Raw genomic sequence first — 25,733 nt, 5'->3', positions numbered from 1 at the left:
CACCAACAACTGCAACGAATTCTCACCAACCCAAACATCCTCCCAAGACCAACCCCTATTGCCCTTGCCCACTTTAAAACAGGTGAGGGAGGGAAAACAAACAGGGAACCAGGGAATCAAACTTCCAACTGCAAAAGTAACACCAATATTTCCTCTAGTGTCCCACCCTATTCCAATGAGCCCCATACTTACTTTTTATGACCTTGTGCCGCAAGGACTTAACTTTCAAAAGGAAACCCCACAACCATTCCAATTAAAGAAACATTTTTAAATAGCACATTGCCAGGGCCCAGGCGTCACGAGCCTAGCTTGTTTAGGGCATTATGCTTGCCCGTGACCGCTTGTCTCGTGCGTTTGGGATGGGTTTCTATCATATAAATACTAGTGTAAATTTATTTTCTACTAGTTGTTTCTTTGTAAGCCAAATAAGGCAGTATGACTCCTCAATCACTTTGATGTTTCCTAGTGCTAGGATGAGATTTGCATATAAAGCTCTTTAAGGGGAGGGTAAGTGTTCGTCAATCTTGTAAAACTCACTAGCTATTGTCAACGTCTTTAGCCTACTTGCCTCCCTCGCTAAACACACAATGTTAACGGAGGTGTTGTTAATGAATTGCGTTGCTTCAATGTTAACTGCTTGCTTGCCACTGTTTTCATAATTGCTTACTACTTCCGTTGTTATTTAAATGAATGTTAATGAAAGTGTTTCGTGGATGAATTGTGGTAAACGATAGGCTGGCTAGTTAAGAAAGAGTGTTTTAACTAGCGCCGCATGGTCCTTTAACAAAGGTGTGAAAATAGTCGGCCCGTGACACCTAGTATCAGAGCTCGGTTCGTGGCAACGTGATTTCAGTTACCTTCGTTGTGGGATTAGGAAAGCTTTAGTAAATGACCATGGCACGAACCAATGCTGAGAGAATCGGCGTGCTGGAAGCACAGGCTAAGACAACAGCCAACAATGTAGCCACACAGGTGGCCCAATTGAGGGAACTTGTTGATGAAGTGATGGGATCACAAAAGCATCAAGCAAATTTGATAGGTGAAATGTCAGAGGACTTTCACCATACGATGGAAACTTTGCAATCGCAGATAGCTAATATGGATGCAAAGATGAATCTGATGGTTCTTGCTATGGGAAACTCTTAACACTCAGGGATTTAGCAAAACCAAGGTACCAAAACCCATGACGTATGGGGGTGCCCGTGATTCCAAGGAGTTGGAGAATTTCTTGTTTGATATGGAGCAGTATTTTCGCACTATGAGGATGGCCTCAGAACAGGTGAAAGTGGATACTATGACCATGAACTTGATTGGTGACGCCAAACTATGGTGGCGTACCAAGAAGAATGAAATTGAAAATGGATGTTGTATAGTGGATAGTTGGGCAGACTTGAAGAGAGAGCTCAAGACCCAATTCTTTCCTGAGAATGTTGAGTACAATGCTATGAAAAAGCTAAGAGACCTCAAGCATATTGGATCAATCAGGGAATATGTGAAACAATTTTTTGCTTTGATGTTGGATATCCAGGACATGTCAAAAAATGATAAGACTTTCTATTTTCTTGAGGGGTTGAAGTCGTGGACAAGAACTGAACTTCATAAGCAAAGAATTCAAGACTTGTCTATCGCACAAGCTGCCGCGAAACGCTTGATTGACTACACTGGTGATAACACCGTTTCGTCCAAAGAGTTTGGCGGAGAGGGAACAGCGGAAAGTCTTTCAAGAAGGGCAAACCCAAGTGGGGGAGCCGACTATAAGGCCTCAACTTCGAAGGAAGCTTTATCATCTCAAGGGTTCAACACACCCAATGGAAAGGGAAAAACTTCATGCTACTTGTGTGGAGGCCCTCACAGAGTTATTGAGTGCCCACACAAGGGATTACTCAACGCCTTACAAGCTTCCACTCCGGGACAAGTGGTGGAAAGCGATGGGGAAGAGAAGGATACCCCGATGGTGGGTGCCATGTGTCAGGTCAACGCATTGGAAAAGCAGGCGAAAGCTCCAAAAGTTACACAGGCAAAAGGACTGATGTTTGTGAACTTGAGGATCAATGGGAAGAGTACCCACGCTATGGTGGATACCGGGGCTGCTCATAATTTTGTTTCGCAGTTGGAAGCATGGAGACTCAACTTATCTTTAGAGAAGGATACAAGACGCATGAAAGCAGTAAATTATGTAGCCCAGCCTACTCTAGGAATAGCCAAGCAAGTGATTATGAAGCTTGGACCATGGGAAGATCTTGCGAAATTCACAGCGATGTCATTGGATAACTTTCCAGTCATTTTGGGAATGGAGTTCCTGAGGGGGACGAAGGTTGTGTTGATGTCTTCTACTGGTTCCCTATGTCTGATGGGAAATCACCCTTGCATGGTGCAAGTCGTTGCAACAAAAGGAGACAATGGGAAGTTCCTTTCAGCCATGCAACTCAAAAGGGGATTGAGAGAGGGTGAGCAAACATATCTAGCCACGGTGGTGGTAGATGAAGAAGTAGGCTAAGAGCTAGTGCCTACGACCATCCAAGCGATGTTGGATAAGTACAAGGAGGTGATGCCAGATAAGCTGCCGTATAACTTGCCTCCACAACAGGCTGTGGAGCATGGGATCGAGTTATTGCCAAGAGTGAAACCACCTGCTATAGGGCCATATCGGATGGTGCCTCCAAAGCTAGCAAAGTGGAGGAAACAACTTGATGAGTTGTAAGCGGGATATATTCGCCCTTCCAAAGCACCATTTGGAGCACCGGTGTTGTTTCAGAGGAAGCATAAAGAGCATCTACGGAAGGAGTTCAATAGGCTGAGGGGAAACAGTCTGAATGTGAAGAAAGAGAAGTACTCTTTCGCTCAGTGGAGCAACAAATTCCTTGGTCATGTGATAGAGCAAGGTCGTCATATCCAGAGGGGTATGAAGAAGGTAAGGGCGATTCAAGAATGGAAGATCCCCATGACAGTGAAGGAGTTGCGTTCCTTTCTTGGCCTTACCAACTATTACAAGAAGTTCGTAGAGGGGTATTCGTGGAGAATGACTCCAATGACAGAACTATTGAAGCAGAGGTATTATTGGTCGGACATGCGTGATGATGTGGTTGTTTATACCCAGACTTGTCTCACTTGCCAACAAGACAAGGTGGAGTGGAAGAAGAGTGCAAAGCTGCCGGAGCCCCTACCTATACCATCCAAACCGCGGGAAAGTGTCTCACTGGACTTCATCACCAACCTGGCCAGAGTGGGAGATGTAGGGTCTATACTCGTGGTCATAGACAGGCTTTCGAAGTATAGTACGTTCATAGCTGCACCAAAGTATTGTTCGGCAAAGGAGATGACACAACTGTTCTTTAAGAAAATTGTGAAATATTGGGGTGTTCCCCAAGACATTGTTAGTGACCGAGACTTAAGATTCACCAGCAACTTTTGGACAGAACTTTTCAAAATCTTTAGTTCGCAACTTGAAATCTCTTCGAGTTACCACCGACAGATAGACGGACAAATGGAGAGATTCAATGGGCTACTAGAAGAGTACTTGCGCCATTTCGACAACGACAACCAGAAGAATTAGGTGCAACTACTTGATCTGGCTCAATTTTGTTTCAAGGCCTAAAGGAGCTCAACAACCAACAAGAGCCCTTTTGAGCTTGTTACATGCCATCAGCCGCTGTTACCTCACACAGTGGATGACTTGTGCAGAGGAAAGAGTCCCAGGGCGTACATCTTCACCAAAGAATGGAGACAGAAAGTAGAGATTGCTCAAGCCTACCTGGAGAAAGCTTCTAAGCAGATGAGGAAAGGGGCAGATTAGGGGAGAAGACCGCAGCACTTAAACGTAGGTGACTTGGTGCTTGTTAAGCTCAATCCTGAATAGATCAGGTCAATACGAGGACAAGATAGGAGACTACTTCACAAATATGAAGGACCAGAGTAGACAGAGAGCAGAGTTGAAGTCAGTCAAATAGAGCAGAGTTGAATATAGTGCAACCTGACAGACGTGAAGTTAAAGATATCCTTGCAGAAAGAAAGAGCTCTCAGTCAGGTCAAGTTAGAGAGAGAAGCTCTCATCCCTCTCTATGGGACGCTTGACCTAGGTTTGAGTGCTGCGTCCATCTTCACCGTTCACAACCATAGCCGGCGGTGCTAACCACCACTGCCGTCGGCAACCCCTCCATAACCATTCACTACTCATAGTACTTTCTCCAGTAACCCCTCCGTTGTCGTTCACCATTCACAATACACCCTCACCTTCGCTCACCTTGCCTGACATCTGTGCCTTCGTGTTCTTCGGATACAGCACTGGTGGCTATATTGCAAAACCCTAACCCTACCAAAACTCCATTCACAATACCTTCTTACCTTCCCTAACCTGTCCTAGATCCTGTACCTGCAGTTTTCTCCGAATACAGTATTGTTGGCTGTATTTGTAAACCCTAGCTCTACCCAAACCCTGGTGTTGATGGTGATGATATATGTTTATTGATTCGTTCATGAAGTTCAAGCTTGCATTTAAGGCTTCGAACTAAAGACATATGGATGAGGTATTGGAAAAAGAATTAGATGGTGCCCTAGATTTCATTAAGAGTAAAGGTGGAAACAATGTAAAGTGGAGACAGAAGCAACCTCATGAAATTGTTGCAGAGGTTGTTAGACTTTCGCAGGAAGCTACCAGCAAGAACCCTAAAACCCCGAAAAGGCATGACCTTCCACTGGTATTTAACCTAGTGTTACTTGAAGAGTTGGGATTGTCATTTAGTCCCTCTCCTAATGGAACACAAAAGGGTGGAGATAGCCATGAAACAGAACACTCTGGAATCAATAGAAGGAATGAGGAAGAAGCCAGTGTTTTGAAAACTTTGGGCTCACAAGATACGAGCACTTCTATGGCTAGTTATGAAGATGGGGAATCTGTTTCAAAGGAAGAAGATGAGAAAGCCCCTGAGGGGAGCAAGAAAAAAATGTTCTTGAAAAATAATAAGAAGGTACCCTAGGCAAGTTTATTTGCAAATAATAGACAACGTCACAGTTGTGGAGCTGCTCCTGCCTCTGATTCAACTGGTAAAGGTGCTAAGATGTGTGTGGAGGACATGGATGACCAACTAGGGCTATGGAACAATTGCTTGGTAGGGTACTTTGTTTGGAAGCACCTAGGAGTCTATGCCCTCAATAATTATGTTAAATCATGGAATGTGAAAGTTGAAATCATTCACTATGGTAGTGAGTGGATAGTTTTCAAGTTCGATAGTGAGAGTGAGATTGATGTTAGTCAAGTCCTTCAAAATGGGCCATATATGGTTTTTGGAAGGGCTTTGCTGCTTAAGAAGATGCCCAGTTTCTTCACGTTTGACAAGGAGCACATGAGCACATTACCAGTATGGGTGCAACTAAGGAACCTCCCTCTTGAACTCTGGAATCTTAAAGCCTTAGGCAAAATATGCTCTGAAATGTTGGGATTTTGTGGAGCCTAGTTGCGTTCGATCTGGATGATGACCTAACTTTTCTTTAATGAGAGATTTCTATCCTAAGGATTAGTCCATGGAGCGAAGGATTGGTTTTTGGGCCTATTTTGTAGCCCATTCGGAACCCTGTGTGCAGCATATAAAATGATTGTTTTTAGGTGATTAGGTCAAGCGGTCACACTTTGCGAGAGAGCGAGAAAGAGAGAGAGTATTGTACCGCCGCACTCTCTGTATTTTCTTCCTGATAATAGTGAAATCCCTACAACTCTGTAGATGTAGGCAAAATTGTCGAACTACGTAAATACTGTCTTGTGCGTGTGATTGATTTTTCTTTGGCGTGTATTCTTTCTCTATTTTGTTTTTCACAGGTTTCAGGGATTTGTTGTTAATTCCCAACATCTAGTATCAGAGCCAGGTTAGGTTCGAGTGGGAGCAATGGCAGAGGAAGCAAGAAAGGTGTCTGGAATAGAAAAGTTTGATGGCACAGACTTTGGATTCTAGAGGATGCAGATCGAGGATTATCTCTATGGGAAGAAGTTACATCTACCGCTTCTAGGAGAAAAACCTACTACTATGAAGGATGAGGAATGGACTCTCCTTGACAGACAGGTACTGGGAGTTATAAGATTAACTCTGTCTAGGTCTGTTGCACACAACGTTGTGAAGGAGAAGACTACAGGAGATCTGATGAAGGCTTTGTCTGGTATGTATGAAAAACCGTCAGCAAATAACAAGGTACATCTGATGAAGAAATTGTTTAATTTGAAGATGGCAAAGAATGTATCAATAGCACAACATATGAATGAGTTTAATACTATCACAAATCAATCATCATCTGTAGAAATTGATTTTGATGATGAGATTCGTGCACTGATCGTTTTGGCTTCGTTGCCAAACAGTTGGGAGGCAATGAGGATAGCAGTAAGCAACTCTACTGGAAAAGAAAAACTAAAGTACAATCACATACGAGATTTAACTCTGACTAAGGAGATTCGCAGAAGAAATGCAGGTGAAAGCTCAGGATCTAGTTCTGCCCTAAACCTTGAGACAAGAGGCAGAGGTAATGACCGAAATTTAGATCGGGGGAGATCAAAATCCAGAAATTATAATTGGAACAAAAGTAAATCTAGATCTGGCCAAAAAGGACAATGCTGGAACTATGGGAAAATAGGTCACTTTAGGAGACAATGCAAAAGTCTTAAGAAGACGAATGAGGATGATTCTCCTAATGCTGTAACAGAAGAGGTACAGGATACATTACTTCTTGCAGTAGACAGTCCACTTGATGATTGGGTTTTGGACTCAAGAGCTTCGTTTCATACCACTTCACACCATGAAATCATATAGAACTATGTAGCAGGAGATTTTGGTAAGGTGTATTTGGCTGATGGTACAGCCTTGGATGTCATTGCCCAATGGGTCTGTTTGGTTACTGAAGAAGGTACGACATATTCCTGACCTAAGAAGGAATTTGATTTCTATCGGACAACTTGATGATGAAGGGCACGCAATGATGTTTGTTGGTGACACTTAGAAGGTTACAAAGGGAGCCAGAGTATTGACTCGTGGAAAGAAATCTGGTACTCTATGCATGACCTCAAGTCCAACAGACACAATTGCAATTGCTGAAGCAAGTACTAGTACAAGCTTATGGCACCGCGGACTTGATCACATGAGTGAAAAAGCCATAATTGAAATCCGTTAATTTTGACTTGTGTGAAAATTGCATCTTAGAAAAGCAGAAAATGGTGAGTTTCTTGAAAACTGGCAGGACACTGAAGGCTGAAAAATTGGAGGTAGTGCACACATATTTGCGGGGGCTTTCTCCCATTGCATCCCTTGGAGGTTCAAGGTACTACGTTACTTTCATTGATGACTCAACTAGAAAGGTATGGGTTTATTTTCTGGAAAAAAAAAATATGATTTATTTGAAACTTTTAAGAAGTGGAAGGCTATTTGAGGTCAGACAATGGAGGAGAGTACATAAATGGAGGGTTCAGAGAGTATTGTGCTGCACATGGAATCAGGATGGAAAAGATTATTCCTGGGACACCACAGCAAAATGGTGTGGCTGAGTGCATGAACAAAACTCTCAATGAGCATGCTAGGAGTATGAGGTTGCATGCTGGACTACCAAAAACTTTCTGGGCTGATGCTGTTAGTACCACAGCTTACCTGATAAATCGAGGACCTTCAGTTCCCATGGAGTTTAGACTTCCTGAAGAGGTTTGGAGCGATAAAGAGGAAAGTTTTCTCACTTAAAAGTTTTTGGTTGTGTTTCTTTTGTTCATATTGATTTTGATGCTCGTAGTAAACTTGATGCAAAGTCCAAAATATGTTATTTCATTGGCTATGGTGATGAGAAATTTGGCTATCGGTTTTGGGATGAACAAAATAGTAAAATCATGAGAAGTAGAAATGTGATATTTAATAAACAGGTCATGTACAAGGACAGGTCAACTATAGTGTCAGATGTCACAAAGATGGATCAGAAGAAATCTGAGTTTGTTAACTTAGATGAGTTGACTAAAAGTACTGTCCAGGAAAAGGGTGAAGAGGATAAGGAGAATATAGAATCACAGGTAAATCAGAGTACACCTGTTGCTGTGGTCCGTAGATCTTCCAGGACCATTAAACCTCCACAGCATTATTCACCTGCTCTAAATTATCTCCTGTTAACTGATGGTGGTGAGCCAGAGTGTTATGATGAAGCCTTGCAGGATGAAAGTTCAAGCAAGTGGGAGTTAGCCATGAAGGAAGAGATGGATTCCTTGTTGGGGAATCAGACATGGGAACTGACTGAATTGCCAGTAGGGAAGAAGGTTTTGCACAGCAAGTGGGTATACAGAATAAAGAACGAACATGATGGTAGCAAGCGCGACAAAGCCAGATTAGTTGTCAAAGGATTCCAACAGAAGGAGGGCATTGACTTCACAGAAATATTTTCTCCAATTGTGAAGATGTCGACAATTAGATTGGTACTAGGAATGGTGGCTGCAAAAAATCTACATCTTGAGCAGTTAGATGTGAAAACAGCATTCTTTCATGATGACTTGGAGGAAGACATCTACATGATTCAGCTAGAAAGGTTCATTGTCCAGGGGACAAGAGAATTTAGTCTGCAAACTGAGAAAGAGCTTGTATGGTTTAAAACAAGCTCCAAGACAGTGGTATAAGAAATTTGACGGTTTTATACATAAAATTGGGTTCAAGAGATGTGAAGCTGATCCCTGTTGTTATGTTAAGTTCTTCGACAATTCTTACATCATCTTACTGTTATATGTAGATGATATGCTCATTGCAGGATCTAGCATTGAGGAGATTAATAATCTGAAGAAGCAATTCTCAAAACAATTTGCAATGAAGGATTTGGGAGCTGCAAAGCAAATCCTTGGAATGAGTATCATTAGAGACTAGACTAATGGTACATTGAAACTTTCACAATCAAAGTATGTGAAGAAAATTCTCAGCAGGTTCAACATCAATGAAGCTAAACCAGTGAGCACACCTTTGGGTAGTCATTTCAAACTAAGCAAGGAACAGTCACCAAAGACAGAAGAAGAAAGGGACCATATGAGCAAGGTGCCCTATGCATCAGCTATAGGCAGCTTGATGTATGCTATGGTGTGTACAAGGTCAGACATTGCACATGCAGTGGGAGTTGTGAGCAAATTCATGAGTAGGCCAGGAAAGCAACATTGGGAGGCAGTCAAGTGGATTCTGAGATATCTGAGGGGTTCATCAGATACATGTCTTTGCTTCACAGGTGCAAGTTTGAAACTGCACGGTTATGTAGACATTGATTTTGCTGGTGATAATGATAGTAGAAAGAGTACTACTGGGTTTGTATTTACTCTGGGTGGTACAGCTATATCTTGGGCTTCAAATCTACAAAAGATTGTTACTTTTTCTATTACAGAAGCTGAGTATGTTGCAGCAACTAAAACTGGAAATGAGATGATTTGGCTACATGGTTTCTTAGACGAATTGGGTAAGAAGCAGAAGATGGGCATTCTACACAGTGACAATCAGAGTCCAATTTTTCTTACTAAAAATTCGGCTTTTCATTCAAAGTCGAAGCATATACAGACAAAATACCACTTTATCCGTTACCTTGTTGAAGATAAGCTGGTAATACTTGAGAAGATCTGTGGATCTAAGAACCCAACAGACATGTTGACTAAGGGTGTCACAATTGAAAAGCTGAAGCTGTGTGCAGCTTCAGTTGGTATTTTAGCTTGAGGACAGGAGGATGAGTTCCAGAGATGAGGGCTTGTTCATTTGGAGGATTGCAGTTGATATTGATGATTAAACTAGTCTCCAAGTGGGAGATTTGCTGGACTTTTGTGGAGCCTAGTTGCGTTCGATCTAGATGATGACCTGATTTTTCTTTAATGAGAGATTTCTATCCTAAGGCTTAGTCCATGGAGTGAAGGATTGGTTTTTGAGCCCATTTTGTAGCCCATTCAGAACCCTGTGCGCAGCATATAAAATGATTGTTTTTAGGTGATTAGGTCAAGTGGTCACACTTCGCGAGAGAGCGAGAGAGAGAGAGAGTATTGTACCGCTACACTCTCTGTATTTTCTTCCTGATAATAGTGAATTCCCTGCAACTCCGTGGACGTAGGCAAAATTGCCGAACCATGAAAAAACTGTCTTGTGCGTGTGATTGATTTTTTTTTTTGCGTGTATTCTTTCTCTATTTTGTTTCTCACAGGTTTCAGGAATTTGTTGTTAATTCCCAATATGAAATTGTTAAGGCCACTATACGCAGATAAATTAACCACAAACAAAGAGAGAATCACATATGCAAGGATTCTTGTGCAAGTAGATGTGGCCAAAAAGGTTGAGAACAGTGTTACTATTTGGCTTCCAAATGGTGAATCTTTCGACCAAGAAGTGGTTTATGAGAACTTAGCAAGATACCGCAAAACCTGTAGGATGGTGGGGCATTCAGAAGGATTTTGTAAGCCAAAGACAACAAGTATAGGTAAGAATGCTAAGGAATGGAGAGTTAAATCTCAGAACAACCCTGAAACTACAGCTACTGTAACGAATCTGGTGCCTCTAAAAGAAAATCCAAGCAGTGAGGAGAAGGAAACCCAACCTGAGTATGCTGATAAGAAGAAGCAGAATCAGGGCCTTAAATTATCAGATGAGGTATTGACACTTGAAGATAATAGAAATCAAGAAGGAGGAAAGGGAGATAAAAATTTAAATGAAAGGTCCAGAAATGAGGAACCTTAATACACAGAGAGATGATTTAGAAGCTGCAGACACTGAAATCAATCTGATGCCTCTGAATGACTTACAGAGTACCAAGGAAGTGGATCCTCAACTGAAACATACAGATAAGGAGGTACAAACCCAGATTTCACAGCAGCCAAGTATGATAACTGAAGCTGATGAAAATAATGGTCTGAAAAGGGTGGTAGTCTGTGGATTAGCAAGTGTGCCGGTAGCTTCAAAGCTTAAACATGATGACAAAATTTCTGTATCTGGCAAAGGGAAAAATAGGAATGCTGGTGCACAAAACATTGAAAATAAAGGAGGGAAGGGTATGGAGAATTCAAAAAAAAAGGGGAAAAAATGTGGCCCAGATTTCTAACACCCAGAAGGAAAGGTAAGGAGAATGACTTCATGACAGTTAAGAACAAAAAGAAGACCAAGGTAGATCGACTTTACAGTCATACAGAGGGCAAAAAGGGAGCTAATGCCCAAGGTTGTCCATGAAGATGGCAACTTGGAATATCAGAGGCTTCAATAAACCTCTGAAACAGGATGGAGTTGTCGACTTCATTCGGAAGAATAGCATTGATGTTATGGGTCTACTAGAAACTAAATTGAATATGAACACCCTTGAAAATCTGATGAAGAGGAAGTTTCAGCACTGGAATCAAATAAATAATTTCCGTCTTCATGAAGCAGGTCGAATTTTGGTGCTGTGGAACCTCAGACAATTCAACTTCAAGTTGTAGAGTACAGTACTCAGGTAATTCATTGCACTCTGAAATGTTTAATTACATCTAATGATTTTCATGTAAGCTTTGTGTATGGCCTTCACACTATTGTTTCCAGAAGAGAGCTATGGTTGAATATTGCTCAGTTTGGTAAAGAATGCTGTGGTCCCTGGATGGCTGTGGGAGATTTTAATAATGTTTTAAATTCAGATGAGAAAAGGAATGGTACCCCTGTTACAGCATATGAAACCAGAGATATCAGAGAATGTTTTATGGAAGCTGGGCTAGTAGATGCTGACTTTTCTGGCTGCTTCCTAACCTGGAAGAATGGGAAAACAAGGTGTAAGCTGGATAGTGTTCTAGTTAATAATGATTGGATTCAGAATGATTTGGGGGTGCATGCAAAATTCCAGCTTCCAGGTCTCCTGTCAGATCACTCAGCCTGTCTGATCTCTTTGTTTGAAAAAAACAGCATGGGTAGAAGGCCATTCAAATTCTTCAATATGTGGACAGATCACAGTGATTTTCAGGAAGTAGTTAAGGGGTGGGAAAATAAAATCAAAGGATGTAAAATGTATCGTCTGGTTAAGAAATTACAGGCAATGAAGAGACCATTAAGAAACCTGAATGCTCTCCACTTCTCCCACATTTCTTCAAGAGCAGAGAGAGCAAATGAGGAACTCCTGGAACTTCAACAAAAACTGCATAACTCTCCAGAAGACAATGAATTACAGATTCTTGTTGCTTCAAAAAAGGACATGGCCACGAAACTTGCTGAAGCAAATAAAAGTTTCATAGATGATAAAAATACCAAGTACATTGTAATAGTGATAAAAATACCTCCTTTTTTCATTCGTTGATGAAGAGACACACAAGGAGGAACCACATTGTTTCAGTCTCTAAAAGCAATGGGGAATTTACAACTTCTCAGGAGCAAGTGGCAGAGGAATTCCTTACCTTTTATAAGAGTCTCCTAGGGACTGAGGTTGAATGTTTATCAGTGGATCCTCAAATAATTGCACAAGGTCATATGCTTAATGATGAACAAGCTCAGCAAATGCTTACACCCATTTCTGATGAAGAGATTAAAAATGCTGTTTTTCGTATTGGAAATGAGAAATCTCCAGGACCTGATGGTTATACTTCTTGTTTTTTCAAGAAATCTTGGGGCATTGTAGGGAAGAAAGTTATACTTGCAGTGCAAGAATTATTCAGGAATGGCAAGTTACTTAAACAGTTAAACCATACTGCAATTGCCCTGATTCCAAAATCTACTGATGCATCATCAGTTCAGGACTTCAGACCCTTATCTTGTTGCAATGTGATTTTTAAAGCTATATCTAAAATCCTAGCTAACAGGATTAATCCATGCCTTGATCAAATTGTCAACCCAGCAGAGTCTGCATTTGTGAAACAAAGATGCATGGTAGAAAATATTTATCTTGTGCAGGAACTGATAAGGAAATATGCCAGAAAAAGAATCTCACCAAGATGCACATTAAAAATTGATTTGAAGAAAGCCTATGACTCAATTTCTTGGAAACTTCTTAAGGAGATGCTTGAACACTTGAAATTTCCTAGAACAATGATTGATTGGGTTATGCAGTGTGCTGCTTCAACATCCTTCTCTATTGCTTTAAATGGAAGTTATTATGGCTTTTTTTAAGGTAGTAAAGGGCTCAAACAAGGGGATCCTCTTTCTCCTATTTTATTTGTGATTTGTATGGAGTATCTTTCTAGATTGTTTAAGTCCCTGGAAGCTAATCCTGATTTTCATTACCACCCAAAATGTGGTGAATTGAAAATCACACACCTTGCTTTTGCAGATGACCTGATCCAATTTTCGAGGGGGGATGCTTCCTCTGTCCGTTTGGTCATGGAATGTCTGGAGAAGTTTTCAGAGTGCGCCCATGGTTTTAAATCGCGGTTGCGGGGGGTAACGTAACGTAACAGTAACAGGTGTAACGGGAAGCGGGAGTAGCGGATGTTACATAACGGGAAGCGGGTGTAACGGCCGTGAATTTTTTTGAAGCACGCACAACCTTGTGCATAATAGTGTACTTGCATGTTTTAAGCTTTTAGCCCTTCTTATAAAGAGTTTTAGGGTATTTTGGATCCTTTAGTTCAAGTAACTAAGTTATTTGGTAAGGGCAACAAGTTTACATTTGTTTTAAACCATCATTGATAGAAAAAAAATTGTGTGTGTGTGTGTGTGTGTGTGTGTGTGTATTTATACTTCTCATTGTTCTTATCTGTTATAAATTCTTAGGTGTGCTAAATTAATTAATAGAACAAAATACATTATACACTCCATTAATCTATTAGACACGCAAGACATACAAATAATACAAATATAAAATAGGTAGAAAAGAAAGATAATTGAAGTTGAAAAATATAGAAAATAAATATCACATTACTAATATTATCAAAATAAAATATTTTCCTAACTAGTATTTTCAAATTGTTAATTAATGCATCTATTGTGAGTATTTAAAGAAATAGTAAATTTTGTATCATTGTCATCCTCATTATAATCTTTTCCCCCCTCTCGCTACATGGTATATTGAGAATGATTTATGAAAGAGAGGGAAAAAGTGAGAAGAAAAAGTAAAAAATATAATAATTTTTTTAAAGTAACAGTCCTGTAGCGGTTACGTAACAGCCGTAGCGGCCTTTATGTAACGGTCGCGGTCCATAACGGGTGCTATGGCCGTGATTTTTCGTCTCACCGATATCACGGTGTGTAATGGTATCGGTGACCCAAAAAACCGTTACGTAACGGCATTACACAACGGTCGCGGCCTTTATTTAATACCATGTCTGGCCCTGAGACTAATAGGCTCAAATCTAATATTTTTACTGCAGGAATTAGAGGTAATGATTTAAATGAAATCATGGCCATGACGGGTTTTTCTGAAGGTGAATTCCCTTTTTGTTATTTGGGTATTCCCCTTGCATCAACCAGGTTGAATGCAATGCACTACTCACCGTTAATTAGTAATATTTCCAGCATTATTGGATCTTGGCCGAAACATACTATCTCTTATGCAGGGAAGCTTGAACTAATAAACTCAGTTATTCAGGGCATGGATTGCTTTTGGCTTTCAATTCTTCCCATTCTTAATTCTGTTAGATATTATAAGTTGTGTAGAGTTTTTTTGTGGGGGAATAGGAAGAAACCCCTTGTGGCATGGAAGGATGTTTGTTTACCAAAAGAAGAAGGGGGTTTGGGTGTATTTGATCTCAAAACTTGGAACAAGGCTCTCCTCACAAAAGCTTTATGGAATATACATGATAAAAAGGATTCTTTGTGGGTGAAATGGATAAATCAGAATTAACTGAGGGGCCGTAACATCTGGGAGGCTTCATCAAAACATGAGGACTCACCTTTATTTAAGATGATCATTGAAATTAAGAATAACATTTTACCGCATTGCAGGGACCAAAGAGAAGCTGACAATCAGTTAAGGCAGTGGGAGTTTGATGATAAGTTATCATGTTCGAAAGTTTATCACTTTTGGAGAAGGAAAGGAAGTAAGGTGCCTTGGTTTAATGTAATTTGGACGAATGGATGCACTCCTAAGCATTCTTTCATTCTTTGGCTCTGTGCAAAGGGTAAGTTGGCCACTTCTGATAATATTCATTTGGAAGGGACAAACCAAACTTGTTGCTTTTGCAGTACTGATGAGGAGAAAATAGAACACCTCTTTTTTAAATGCAAAGTTACAGCTACAGTATGGGGACATTTGAGGTGTTGGTTGGGCCTTTCAAGATCACTAACAACACTCAAGGCTTCTCTCAAATGGTTGCACAAGGAAGCAAGGGGTACGGGTGTTCAAACAGTGGCAAAGAAAGTATGTTTGGCTGCTACAGTCTACTATTTATGGCACTTTCAAAATAAGAGGAAATTTGAAGGAAAGGTTACTCCCTTAGAAGCCATAATTAGAGTCATTAAAGTACATACATACAGAACTGTATTTGACAGATTTCCCATGTTTGTGAAAGTATGGGAACCGATAGGATCAGAGTGAATTCATTATAGTCAGTTTCCAAAATTGGTTAACAGGTTGGGGATACTGATACAAGAACAGTGGTTGTTAATTGATTGCTGTTACTGTTTGTTTCCTGCAATCTGTAAACTGATTATTAATGTGAGGATTGTGTGCAGATCATTAAGTTCTGAAGTCTGATTGGCTTGAGTTTTGGTTTACTTTTGCAGTTTCTGTAATATCTGAAGTTGCAGTTACTATTTTTCTGGGTTACTAAAGTGCAGATTCTTTTTTCTATGGTTGCTTCATTTCAGTATGTGTGCAGTTCTGAATATCCTGAAGTGTTGCTTTCCTTATGGCAAAGGGTTGAGTTGTGCTCTGTTTCTGCTTTTCTTGATGATGGTTTGATCTGAGCTAATGCATGAACAGTTGTGCGTTTGGATGGCTGTTGCTGGTGTTGTTTCCTGTTAGCTTCAGTTTTGCAGATTGTGCTCAGACTAATGTGTTATGAATGTCAGACTGGTTGGGGTGGTTTTTTTGTGAGGCTATTAATCTATGAAATTCTGATTGTGCAACCTGATTCTAGTTTTTGCACTGTTTTTGCAAATCAGTTTTGAGTGTGCAATCCTGGAGTTTACTGAAGTGCTGCAAGTTGTTCCTCTAGCTGGTTTCTATAGCTTTTTGTTGCTCTCCAAATTGTTTTCCCGTGGAGGCTTAAGTTGCTTTGAAGTGCTGTTTTGCTGTTTCCTCTTGATCTGAAGTTACCGTGGTGATGTTCTGAAGCTGTTACAATTTCTGAACTTGCAGTGTTGATTTTCCTGCAATGCTGCGATATGAAAATTGATTTCAGTTTGAGGATTGGCCAGTCTCTTTCTGAGTGGTTGGTTGTGTCTTATTTCTGATGCTTCCTGCATGCTAAGCCGATTCTGTAGCTGTGAGTTGTCAGGGTTTGATGCACCGGATGTTGCTGAATGAATAGTTGCTGCTGTTAACTGCAGCAGCATTTGTTGGTGCAGTTTAAATTGATGCTTCTCAATCTGAAGATGGTTCTGAAGGTGTGTTATGAAGCTGGTTTTACTTTGTTATCTGTTGCTCCCCTGAGTGCCTTCAACATGGTTTTCTCATTGATGAAGGCCTGAGTTTCTTCAAAGTTTAAATTGACGCTTATCAATTTGAAGTTGATTCTGAAGGTGTGTTTTGGAGCTGGTTTTACTTTGCTATCAGCTGCTCCCCCGAGTGCCTTCCCTCCGGAGTTGGTTCTATTCAACACAGTTTTCTCTTCGGTGGAGGCTTGAGTTTCTTCGAAGGTACCCTTATTTAGTGCCTTTGTTGAGTTACTGTTTCCTATGTTTTATTTTTTTTTATTAATTCAGTTTTGATGGCTTTTGTGCCCCTGGGGATGCCCAAGTTGAGTGTATTTGCATTGTTTTGTTGATTGGGAGTCTTGGTCTCCCCTCTCTCGGGTATGCCCAGAGTTTCTGTACATATCCATTTTGATCAATATAATTTATCATTTACTGATCAAAAAAAATATCCTTGCAGACAGAGAGTTCATATCCTCAAAGAAGAAGTGGCGGGAGTTCCTAGTGAAGTGGAAAGACCTTGGTGAAGAAGAAATCAGCTGGATTTCTGCAGGAGATATATCAACCGTTTGTGGACAAAGTTGAAGTGCACCTAGCGTTGAAGTTTGCGAGGACGTCGACCGCATAAGTGGGGAAGCGTCACAAGCCTAGCTTGTTCAGGGCATTATGATAGCCTATGACAACTTGTCTCGTGCATTTGGGATGGGTTTCCATCATGTAAATACTAATGTAGGTTTATTTTCTACTAGTTGTTTCTTTGTATGCCAAATAAGGCAATATGACTCCTCAGTCACTTTGATGCTTCCTAGTGTCAGGATGACATTTGCATATAAAGCTCTTTAGGGGGAGGGAGAGTGTTCATCAATCTTGTAAAACTCGCTAACTATTGTCAACGTGTTTAGCTTACTTGCCTCCCTCGCTGAACACACAATGTTAATGGAGGTGTTGTTAATGAATTGCGTTGCTTCAATGTTTACTGTTTGCTTGTCACTGCTTTCATAATTGCTTACAAATTCTGTTATTATTTGATTGAATGTTAATGAAAGTATTTTGTAGATGAATTGTGATAAACGATAGGTTGGCTAGTTAAACAAAAATGCTTTAGCTAGCACCGCACGGTCCTTTTACAAAGGTGTGAAAATAGTCAGCCCGTGACACCTAGGCCCACTTTCAAATTGGTTCTTCTAACAATCTCCCAATTAACCAAGTAATTTTTTTTCTATTATCCTCAAACCCAGACCAAAGAAAATCAAGCATCAACCCTTCAAGAATCCTAGAGACACTTTGGGGACTTATAAAAAGAGATAAGAAGTAGATGGGCATGTTGGAAAGGGAGGTGCTAATGAGAGCAATATGGCGTCAAAAGATAATGCACCCTCTTCCACCTGTCCAACCTCCTACCAACCCTCTCAATCACAGGCTCCAAAAAGGTCATGGAATTTGGATTGCCTCCAAGGGAGAAACCAAGAAAGGGCAGCAGCCACTCTAAAGTGAAGCAGCCCACCAACACCAAGATCTTAAACGCCTCGAACTCCCAACTCCCCATACAAACACCAATCACAACACTCAGATAATTTCTTCAACCATTTTCAATCAGTAATAAAAATCACTAAAGGAGTGTCTTTATCTCATAGGCTTGAAATGTCACCAAAAATATAATGCAATTCAAAATTTCTGGTGTCTTTGAGAGCTTAATTCATAATCCACAAATCACATGAATCTAGGACCTGCCTGGATAAATCATTATAAATTTGAACTCCACCACCCCAACAAGATAAGTAACAGACCTAGAACCCAAAACAAACATTTATGTATTTGATTTTTTTTTATTTTTTTTTTATTTTTGGTATTGAATCAATATGTCTTATCGTGGCAAAATATGCATATAGCTTGCTAAATCAGTTCACTTTTAAAATTGCTTTCCTCTGAAACACCAGCCGTTTTAATCATATATTAATCTACATTAAATCATTAAATTGGGTTCCTTCAAAAATATTAAATCAAGAAGTGAAAAAACACCCTCTTTCATGGCAATGGCACTCATAATTGGCCTCGCCATTTAATTTTATAAACAGGAAAAAGAAAAAGGGGAAAAAGGGAAACAGATGAGACACATTAACCAACCAAAACTCCAATTCAGTTGAAGAAAAGAAGCTCATTTGATGGCTGATGCATTTGTTTGGCGTGTCAAAAAGGCCAAACGCAGAAAATACCCCTCAGTTTTTATGTCTCATAATTCTACAATAATCAGATTAATTTCCATAATTTCAAAACTTACCTTTAAGTACGGCTTTAAGCTCTTCCTCTTCCTTCTCAAGCAGTTTATCCTCTTCGCGCCTCTCACTCTCCACCCTGATCTCACCTTCAACCCCATCAATCTCTTGCATTGCGTCCCCAATGTCGAACACATCATCATCCTTCTCCTCGTCTCCCAAAGTCCATGGCTTGTACCCCTCCATGGTCGCCCAAACCTCGCCGCCATCCTTCGCACCAAATTCCTTGTCTATATTCTCAAACACATCACCTTCTTCGCTTTTCTCATTCGACCAGGGCGTATCCACTGCACCGCCGTCCGTAACACTGGCAAAGCTTCCGGAATCGTTTCTGAACACCGAGTCCCCGGTCTGGTCATTTTCCGGCGATTTTTTCCAGAAAGTGGATTTAGATTGGCCTTTGGCATTGCCATCTCCGTTGCTGTGATTGGTAGAGAAGTACCGAGAAAGTGAGAGAATGGAAGTGCGTTTGGAGCTCAGAGAAGAGTGGAGAGGTTTTGGGTACTGGGGTTTAGAGGAGAGTAGGGTTAGAAAACGGAGGTGTGAGGGTTTAGAAATGAAGCGCGAGAGCATTGTGGAGGAAAGGAGGGAGGGCGAGAAGGTGAAGGACGGTGACGGGGGCGACGAAGGGTTTGTACCCTGTACTGGTAGGAGAGGCATGTGCATTGCACGTGCACGTATGCATAAATCTAAAAAATTTTCCAAATTTAAATTTATTTTAATTAAAAATATTTAAGAAAAGTTCGGGTGAGACTTTATTGATGCATCTAGAAAAATGCTTGATGGTCCACTATTATTTACGGTCGAGCATCTTTTGTTATGGAGTAGTGTTTTTTACTCTAATATTTCTTTTCTTCCTCCTTCCTCTCTCTTTGTAATTCAAAGAAGAGGGCGAGAACAATGAGAGCGGAGAGCGGAGAACGCAATCTGATGAGTTTCTGAAGTTACAGGTGAACTTTGGGTTCGGATTGTACAATTCTAATGTTCTGCCACGAAGTACAATTCGAATGTTGGGAAGGTAGTATATAAAGAAGGGAGATGAGGTATAGTTTCAACATTAAACCTTGTTATTATTTTGCTAAGATTCTGAAATTTGAGTTGAAATTTGTGTTTGTTTGTAATATAAATGGGTATTTTATACGTTAAATTTGGTTATATTAAAGTAAATTTGGTAATTTGAAACATCATTTGGGAATCCCCAATTTGAGGTTAGGGTTTTTTTCATGTCTGAATTTTTGTATATTAAATTTATTTGAATAAATGATTAATGCATATGAAATTTTGTATTTGATTGCATGAATTATATTATATGATTTGTATTTTTTTATTTTTTATATTTGTTACAACAACATGTTTAATAGCATGGAATTAGATTATATGATTTGAATTTTTAATATTTGTGGGAAAACTTTAGGTGCTTGATGCGCTAAGATTCAAAAATTTGTTAATTTGATGCTAAACTTGTCACGACCCGAAAATTCTGCTACTTTTTTTTTCCCATACTACTAAAAATATAAAATTACTCTGATACCAATAAGAACATCCACAATGTCATCCCAGATCCAAAGTGGGTACCAGAGATACTTATCCATAAATACATACTATCTATGCAGCGGAAAACATAATATACCTGAACCTCATATATAATACCAAAGTTCTACTCTCTCCATAAATATACATGTACGTCCCAAAAATCCATAAAAACATCCCAAGGATTATACAAAACATATCTCCCAACACAACCACTTTACCCTTAAACTAGGACTGTATCAACTTCTCCTCTACCTCGGAGCTCGTTCTGCTCGTCTGTCTAGATTTTCTGAAATGTTTGAATTTTTGGATGAGACACCTCTCAGTAAGTGGGACAGATTATCATCAGAGTGTAGAACATGAGTTCTATTGTGTTATAAAATTATACTGTACATAATTAATTATAACATAATTAACAGTATCTGATAAATCAGGAAATCTGTACTCGTACTTATATAAGTCTGGTAAAATCATATTTAATTTCTCAACATAAGCATATCGTGTCATAATAAATTTCAATAAACATGTAAATCATTTGCTATTTCTGTATAATACTGAAATTCTCCCCTTGATGAATGGCTAGCTTATATCATGTATTACCCCCACATGATTGGGTTATGCAGCCCGTAAGCAGGACCTTGTAATGGTTGGCTTACTACGCTAAGCCAAAACTGACTCGTCTATAAGTACGATTGGCCTGCCCAGCCTGGTCTAGACTGTCAGGGGGGCACACTACTCTTCTCTAGGCTCAATCGACTATCCAATCATCAACACTCTATCTGAGACGTGTGGTGGCACTAACCTGACATAGTAGCTACAATGTCGTGCTTTGAAACTAAACTAATCCATCAGGGTTCGGCTATCATATAGTACATTTCATAATATAACTATAACATAACTCATTTCATGTTTTTAAGTAAAATATGTCATATCATAATTTTTAAATAAACTATAATATATATATATATATAATCACAACACTGGACTGGCTAAACTATCACGGCACTGAGCCGGTGAACTATCACTGCATTGAGCCGGCGAACTATCACGGCATTGGGCCGACTAAAATATCACGACACTAGGTCGGCTAAACTGTCACGGCACTAGGCTGGTTGAACTGTAATAATATATTATATAATATCATATTTTATGTAATGTCGATATTATTTATGAAAATCATTACCAAACTGCTCTTATTTTGTATAATCATAAAATATTCCGGTCTGTATACTGTAAAATAATCATGCTCATGCCATATGAGTGAGTGTTACACTATAATAAACTAACTGTCTAGGGAAAACACACACACACACACACACACACACACACACACACACACACACACACACACATATATATATATATATATATATATATATATATATATGTAGCGTCCCTCGATTTCTTAATATAAAATATCACATAATAAATGAAATGGTCAATTCGAACCCATGGGTAACGGGGACACCTGTCAAACGCAGCGGAAAACCTAGCAGCATTAAACATAAATCTCAACATCCAATCATAAAACATAATACCAGAGTTTATTATATCATTAAAATACTGTTTATATGTACAATCACCAAAAAGTCAAAAACAATACTAGGACCATACAACAAAAATCTTCTAGTCCTAGTTCAACGCTTACCCTTCTAGTAGGGAAGCACCAATCACTCAACGGCAGCCCTGACCCGCCGGTCTCTCTAGGTTTCCAGAAAAGTTAATTAATGTTGGGGGTGAGACACTTCTCAGTAAGGGAAAATAAACTAAATACAGCTGTGTGGCAATATGAACATTTAAGGTGCTTATACATATATAGTACATTTCATAACTCTAGAAATAATCATAATATTATACTAGATGATCATGTACTTGCATATTTGTTAATAAATCATAACATACATAAGCATTTGTTATCACTGTAATAACATACATAAAAACATCTGTTGTAACTGTAGTACTTAAAATATATTCAAGATGAATAACAAGCTAATGTCATGTATTACCCCCCATGACGGGTTGTGCAGCCTGAAGGCGGGACCCGACAATGGCTGGCCAACCACTACCAAATCAAATATGTCTATAAGTACAATGGGCCCGCCACACCCTGGTCCGAACTATCAGGTGGACGTCCACACTTTACTGAAAGCCGCATCGACTATCCATCTCCCATCCCCTTGTGGGACGGTTAGCACTAATCTGAAGTAGATATTTGATCTACACATATAGCTATGGTACCGAGCCTTGAATTGAACTAAACTAACATCATGGCTGTAATAACATATAATACATGAACATACATAATATCATCATGGCCTCGTGCCGAAATCATACGTATGGCCTCGTCCCAAAATCATAATAAATACGGCCTTGCGCCGATAACATAGTAAATACGGCCTCGCGCTGATAACATAATAAATATGGCCTCGCGCCGATAATATAAATACATGGCCTCGCACCAAATTCGTAAATACGGCCTCGTGCCGATAATATAAATATGGCCTCGCGCCATATACGTTTCAGGTATTTACATTCTGAAAATAACTCATTTATCATATATTTGTCAAACTCAGTATAGCATAATTCGTCTTTTCAAAATACCTGAAAATATGCTTTGCTCGTAAAATCATTCATATCATGATTCGCTTCACATAAAAATAATGTTCATGCTACACATGTGCTGTTAAAAATCATACTTCATATTCTAGAATCATGCTTTCCTATCATCTCATACATACATATATATTTTAATCATCATAGCAGTATTTTCCCAATTGTACATTTCCTTCATAATACACAATATAACATATGCTTTTTTTGAAAATAAATTTATCATAATCAATAATAATTTGCATGGAAAATTACTGTTTTAGTTTATTCCCTTACCTGACTACTGAGAAAGCCCCTCAAATTTCCTAGCCTGACCCCCCCGTAGGATTTTCTACTCAATACCCTGAAACTTAAAACTTCTAGTATTAAACATCCATATTTTCATGCGTACATCAATTTCTATAACTACCTCAAAGTCTAATTTGACTTAAAAAGCCTTACCTCAACTTTGGGATGATTTCCAACTTTGTTTTCCTGACGATCCGCCCCGGCAGACTTGTGGAGAACTCCGCCAGGATCGTCGTGGTAGCTTCGGATCGCCGATTCGACGACTGGTGGGGCCAAAATCGAAAAGAGAGAGTGAGAGGGCCGAAGAGGGGAGAGAGGAGAGAGAGAGGGGGAAGCTTCAAATGAATAAAAATCGGATTTTTCATATATATAGACAGCAGGATTCGTTGACGAGCCTGACCTTCGTCGACGAGTCCTTCACAAATTTCGTCAACGAAATCCACTCCTTGTCGATGAAATTTAGTCAGCTCAAAAACCCCTCTCGGCATTTTCTCGTCAACGAAGCCCTGTGTTCGTCGACGAAATCTTTAAAGCCTTCATCGACGAAACCCTGTGTTCGTCGACGAAGCTTGGCAGCTTCCTTCTTTTTCTCTTTTCCAATTTCCCTTTCTTTATAATTTTAAATTTCATTTAAAAATTTGGGTCATTACAATATATATATATATATATATATATATAGCTGAAAAATAATATTAAAATCGCTTCTGGGGTTTACTCAATTCAAATATCTGATTTCCCAAAAACATACATTAATTCATAAATTTCATTCCCATATACCTGAATATCTAACGAAATTGTACATATAATTTTTGTAATTAAATATTGCATTTTAACCAGTAAATTTTCTAAAAATTCTTGACATAATCTATCCTCTTACTTGATTCCTAAAGAAAAGCCTGCAGGGATACTAAAATCGTGCCTGCAGCGTTTGCACAAAACCTTGTATTCATATCCTAATTTAATCAACTTAACCCCGGAATAATAGTCATTTTACTACTCCCAAACCTACACACTTCCAATAACTAACTAAACTTGAAAAACATCTTCCTCACCTTAGTTTTGGAGTAGTTCCTAGAATGCCTGAACTACGAAACCGCCCCAGTTAAATTAGCAGAGAAACGTTGCCAGTATCCCAAAATGACATTCCTCCTTCAATTCGGGCTTATACTGGGTGAGAAATCAAAGAGAAAGAAGGAGAGGGTTGCAACACTAGGAGAGAGAGAGAGAGAGAGAGAGAGAGGAGAGAGAGAGAGAGAGAGAGAGCGAGAGAGAGATAGAGAGAGAGTTTTAATTTTGTCCCAAAAAAATGACTTGAATTCAATTTATAGGCTACTAACCAGAGAAAAACCATCGACGGTTTCCTTGAAACCGTCAACGATTTGGCTTTTTAATTAAACTGTTTTCACTGTTTTATTATTACTAAGCCTTAGTAACTCAAAACCGACGACGGTTTTCTAAGCTCCACCAAAACCGTCGACGGTTTGGCCTTACACCAAACCAATTTCTCTTTTTTCTTACTTATTATTATTATTATTATTATTATCATTTTTTGGGGTCTCTATATTCTCCCCTCCTTATAAAAACCTTGTTCTCAAATTTTTCTAATCGACTCTTATACCATCAACTGAAAAACAAACCGCTTAATCATTATTAATCACCCTCACTTATAGTGAAGGAATAGTGTGGTTACATATACAGTTCTGGAAGATTACAATAACCAAATCAAAACTCTCTCAAGACCACTTAACATCAAAACCATTACATTTCGATTTATAATTAATTACATTCAACTAATTACCCTACACAAAAATCTGCTTACATACAACGAATCCTTACCTGAACCATTACCTTTTTCTTGCTAACGCTGAGCCCCACTAAATAAATGTGGGTACTTTTGACGCATTCCCTCATCTAGCTCCCATGAGACTTCATCAACTACATGGTTCCTCCAAAGTACTTTTACTAGTGGAATCTTTTTGGTGCACAATTCTTGCTCTTTACGATCTAGGATTTGAACTGGTTCTACATCATATGATAGTGTATCTCCAATCTCCAGTGTCTCATAACTTATTATATGTGATGGATTTGGTTGTTGTTGGAGACCAACCCGAGCCTTCTAGCTGCAAACCAGAGAGACTTCTGCTTTAGAACACGGCCACCCTTGCTGCTCTAAGTTGCAGCTGTGCAGCTTCTCCAATACACCCACAAGCTACCCTATCTCTCTCTTTCTCCTTCTCTTTCTTTTCTTTTTCTTTTCTTTCCCCTCTTCCTTTTTAATTGGTTTTATTATTATTATTATTACACTAAAAGAATTGAGTTATTGTTTGAATTAATATTGTCTTCTATTGGTAAATTTTATTTTAAGTTTTAATTTCTAAAGTTTGTTTAGGTGTCATTGTTGTGGTAGAATCTTAATTAAAATTTAAATTTTTGTTATCTTGTTTGGGTATTTTTAAATAAAGTTAAGTCATTTCCCTGTTCTTCGTATTTATTTAGCGTTAGTTGAGTGATTGTGTCTAAGTTCGTGTTGATCTCCTAATACAAAAAGAAAAATATTCTC

General features: G+C 39.3%; 1 protein-coding gene across 2 annotated transcripts in view; it reads right to left on the bottom strand.

Annotated features, from left to right (window-relative positions):
- Positions 1-19,399, bottom strand: part of LOC131157920 (small ribosomal subunit protein uS9m) — a 31,087-nt gene extending 11,688 nt beyond the window's left edge. For both annotated transcript variants that reach the window (XM_058112385.1, XM_058112386.1), the window contains exon 1: positions 18,751-19,399. In XM_058112385.1, the coding sequence (XP_057968368.1) occupies positions 18,751-19,318 (568 nt within the window). In that variant the 5' untranslated portion in view covers positions 19,319-19,399. The remainder of the gene's footprint in view (positions 1-18,750) is intronic.
- Positions 19,400-25,733: the final 6,334 nt, after the last annotated feature.

Source organism: Malania oleifera, chromosome 6, assembly GCF_029873635.1.
Source record: "Malania oleifera isolate guangnan ecotype guangnan chromosome 6, ASM2987363v1, whole genome shotgun sequence".
NCBI lineage: Eukaryota > Viridiplantae > Streptophyta > Magnoliopsida > Santalales > Ximeniaceae > Malania > Malania oleifera.
The sequence above is the reverse complement of the archived record's forward strand: the minus strand, read 5'-3'. Positions and strand labels throughout refer to the sequence as shown.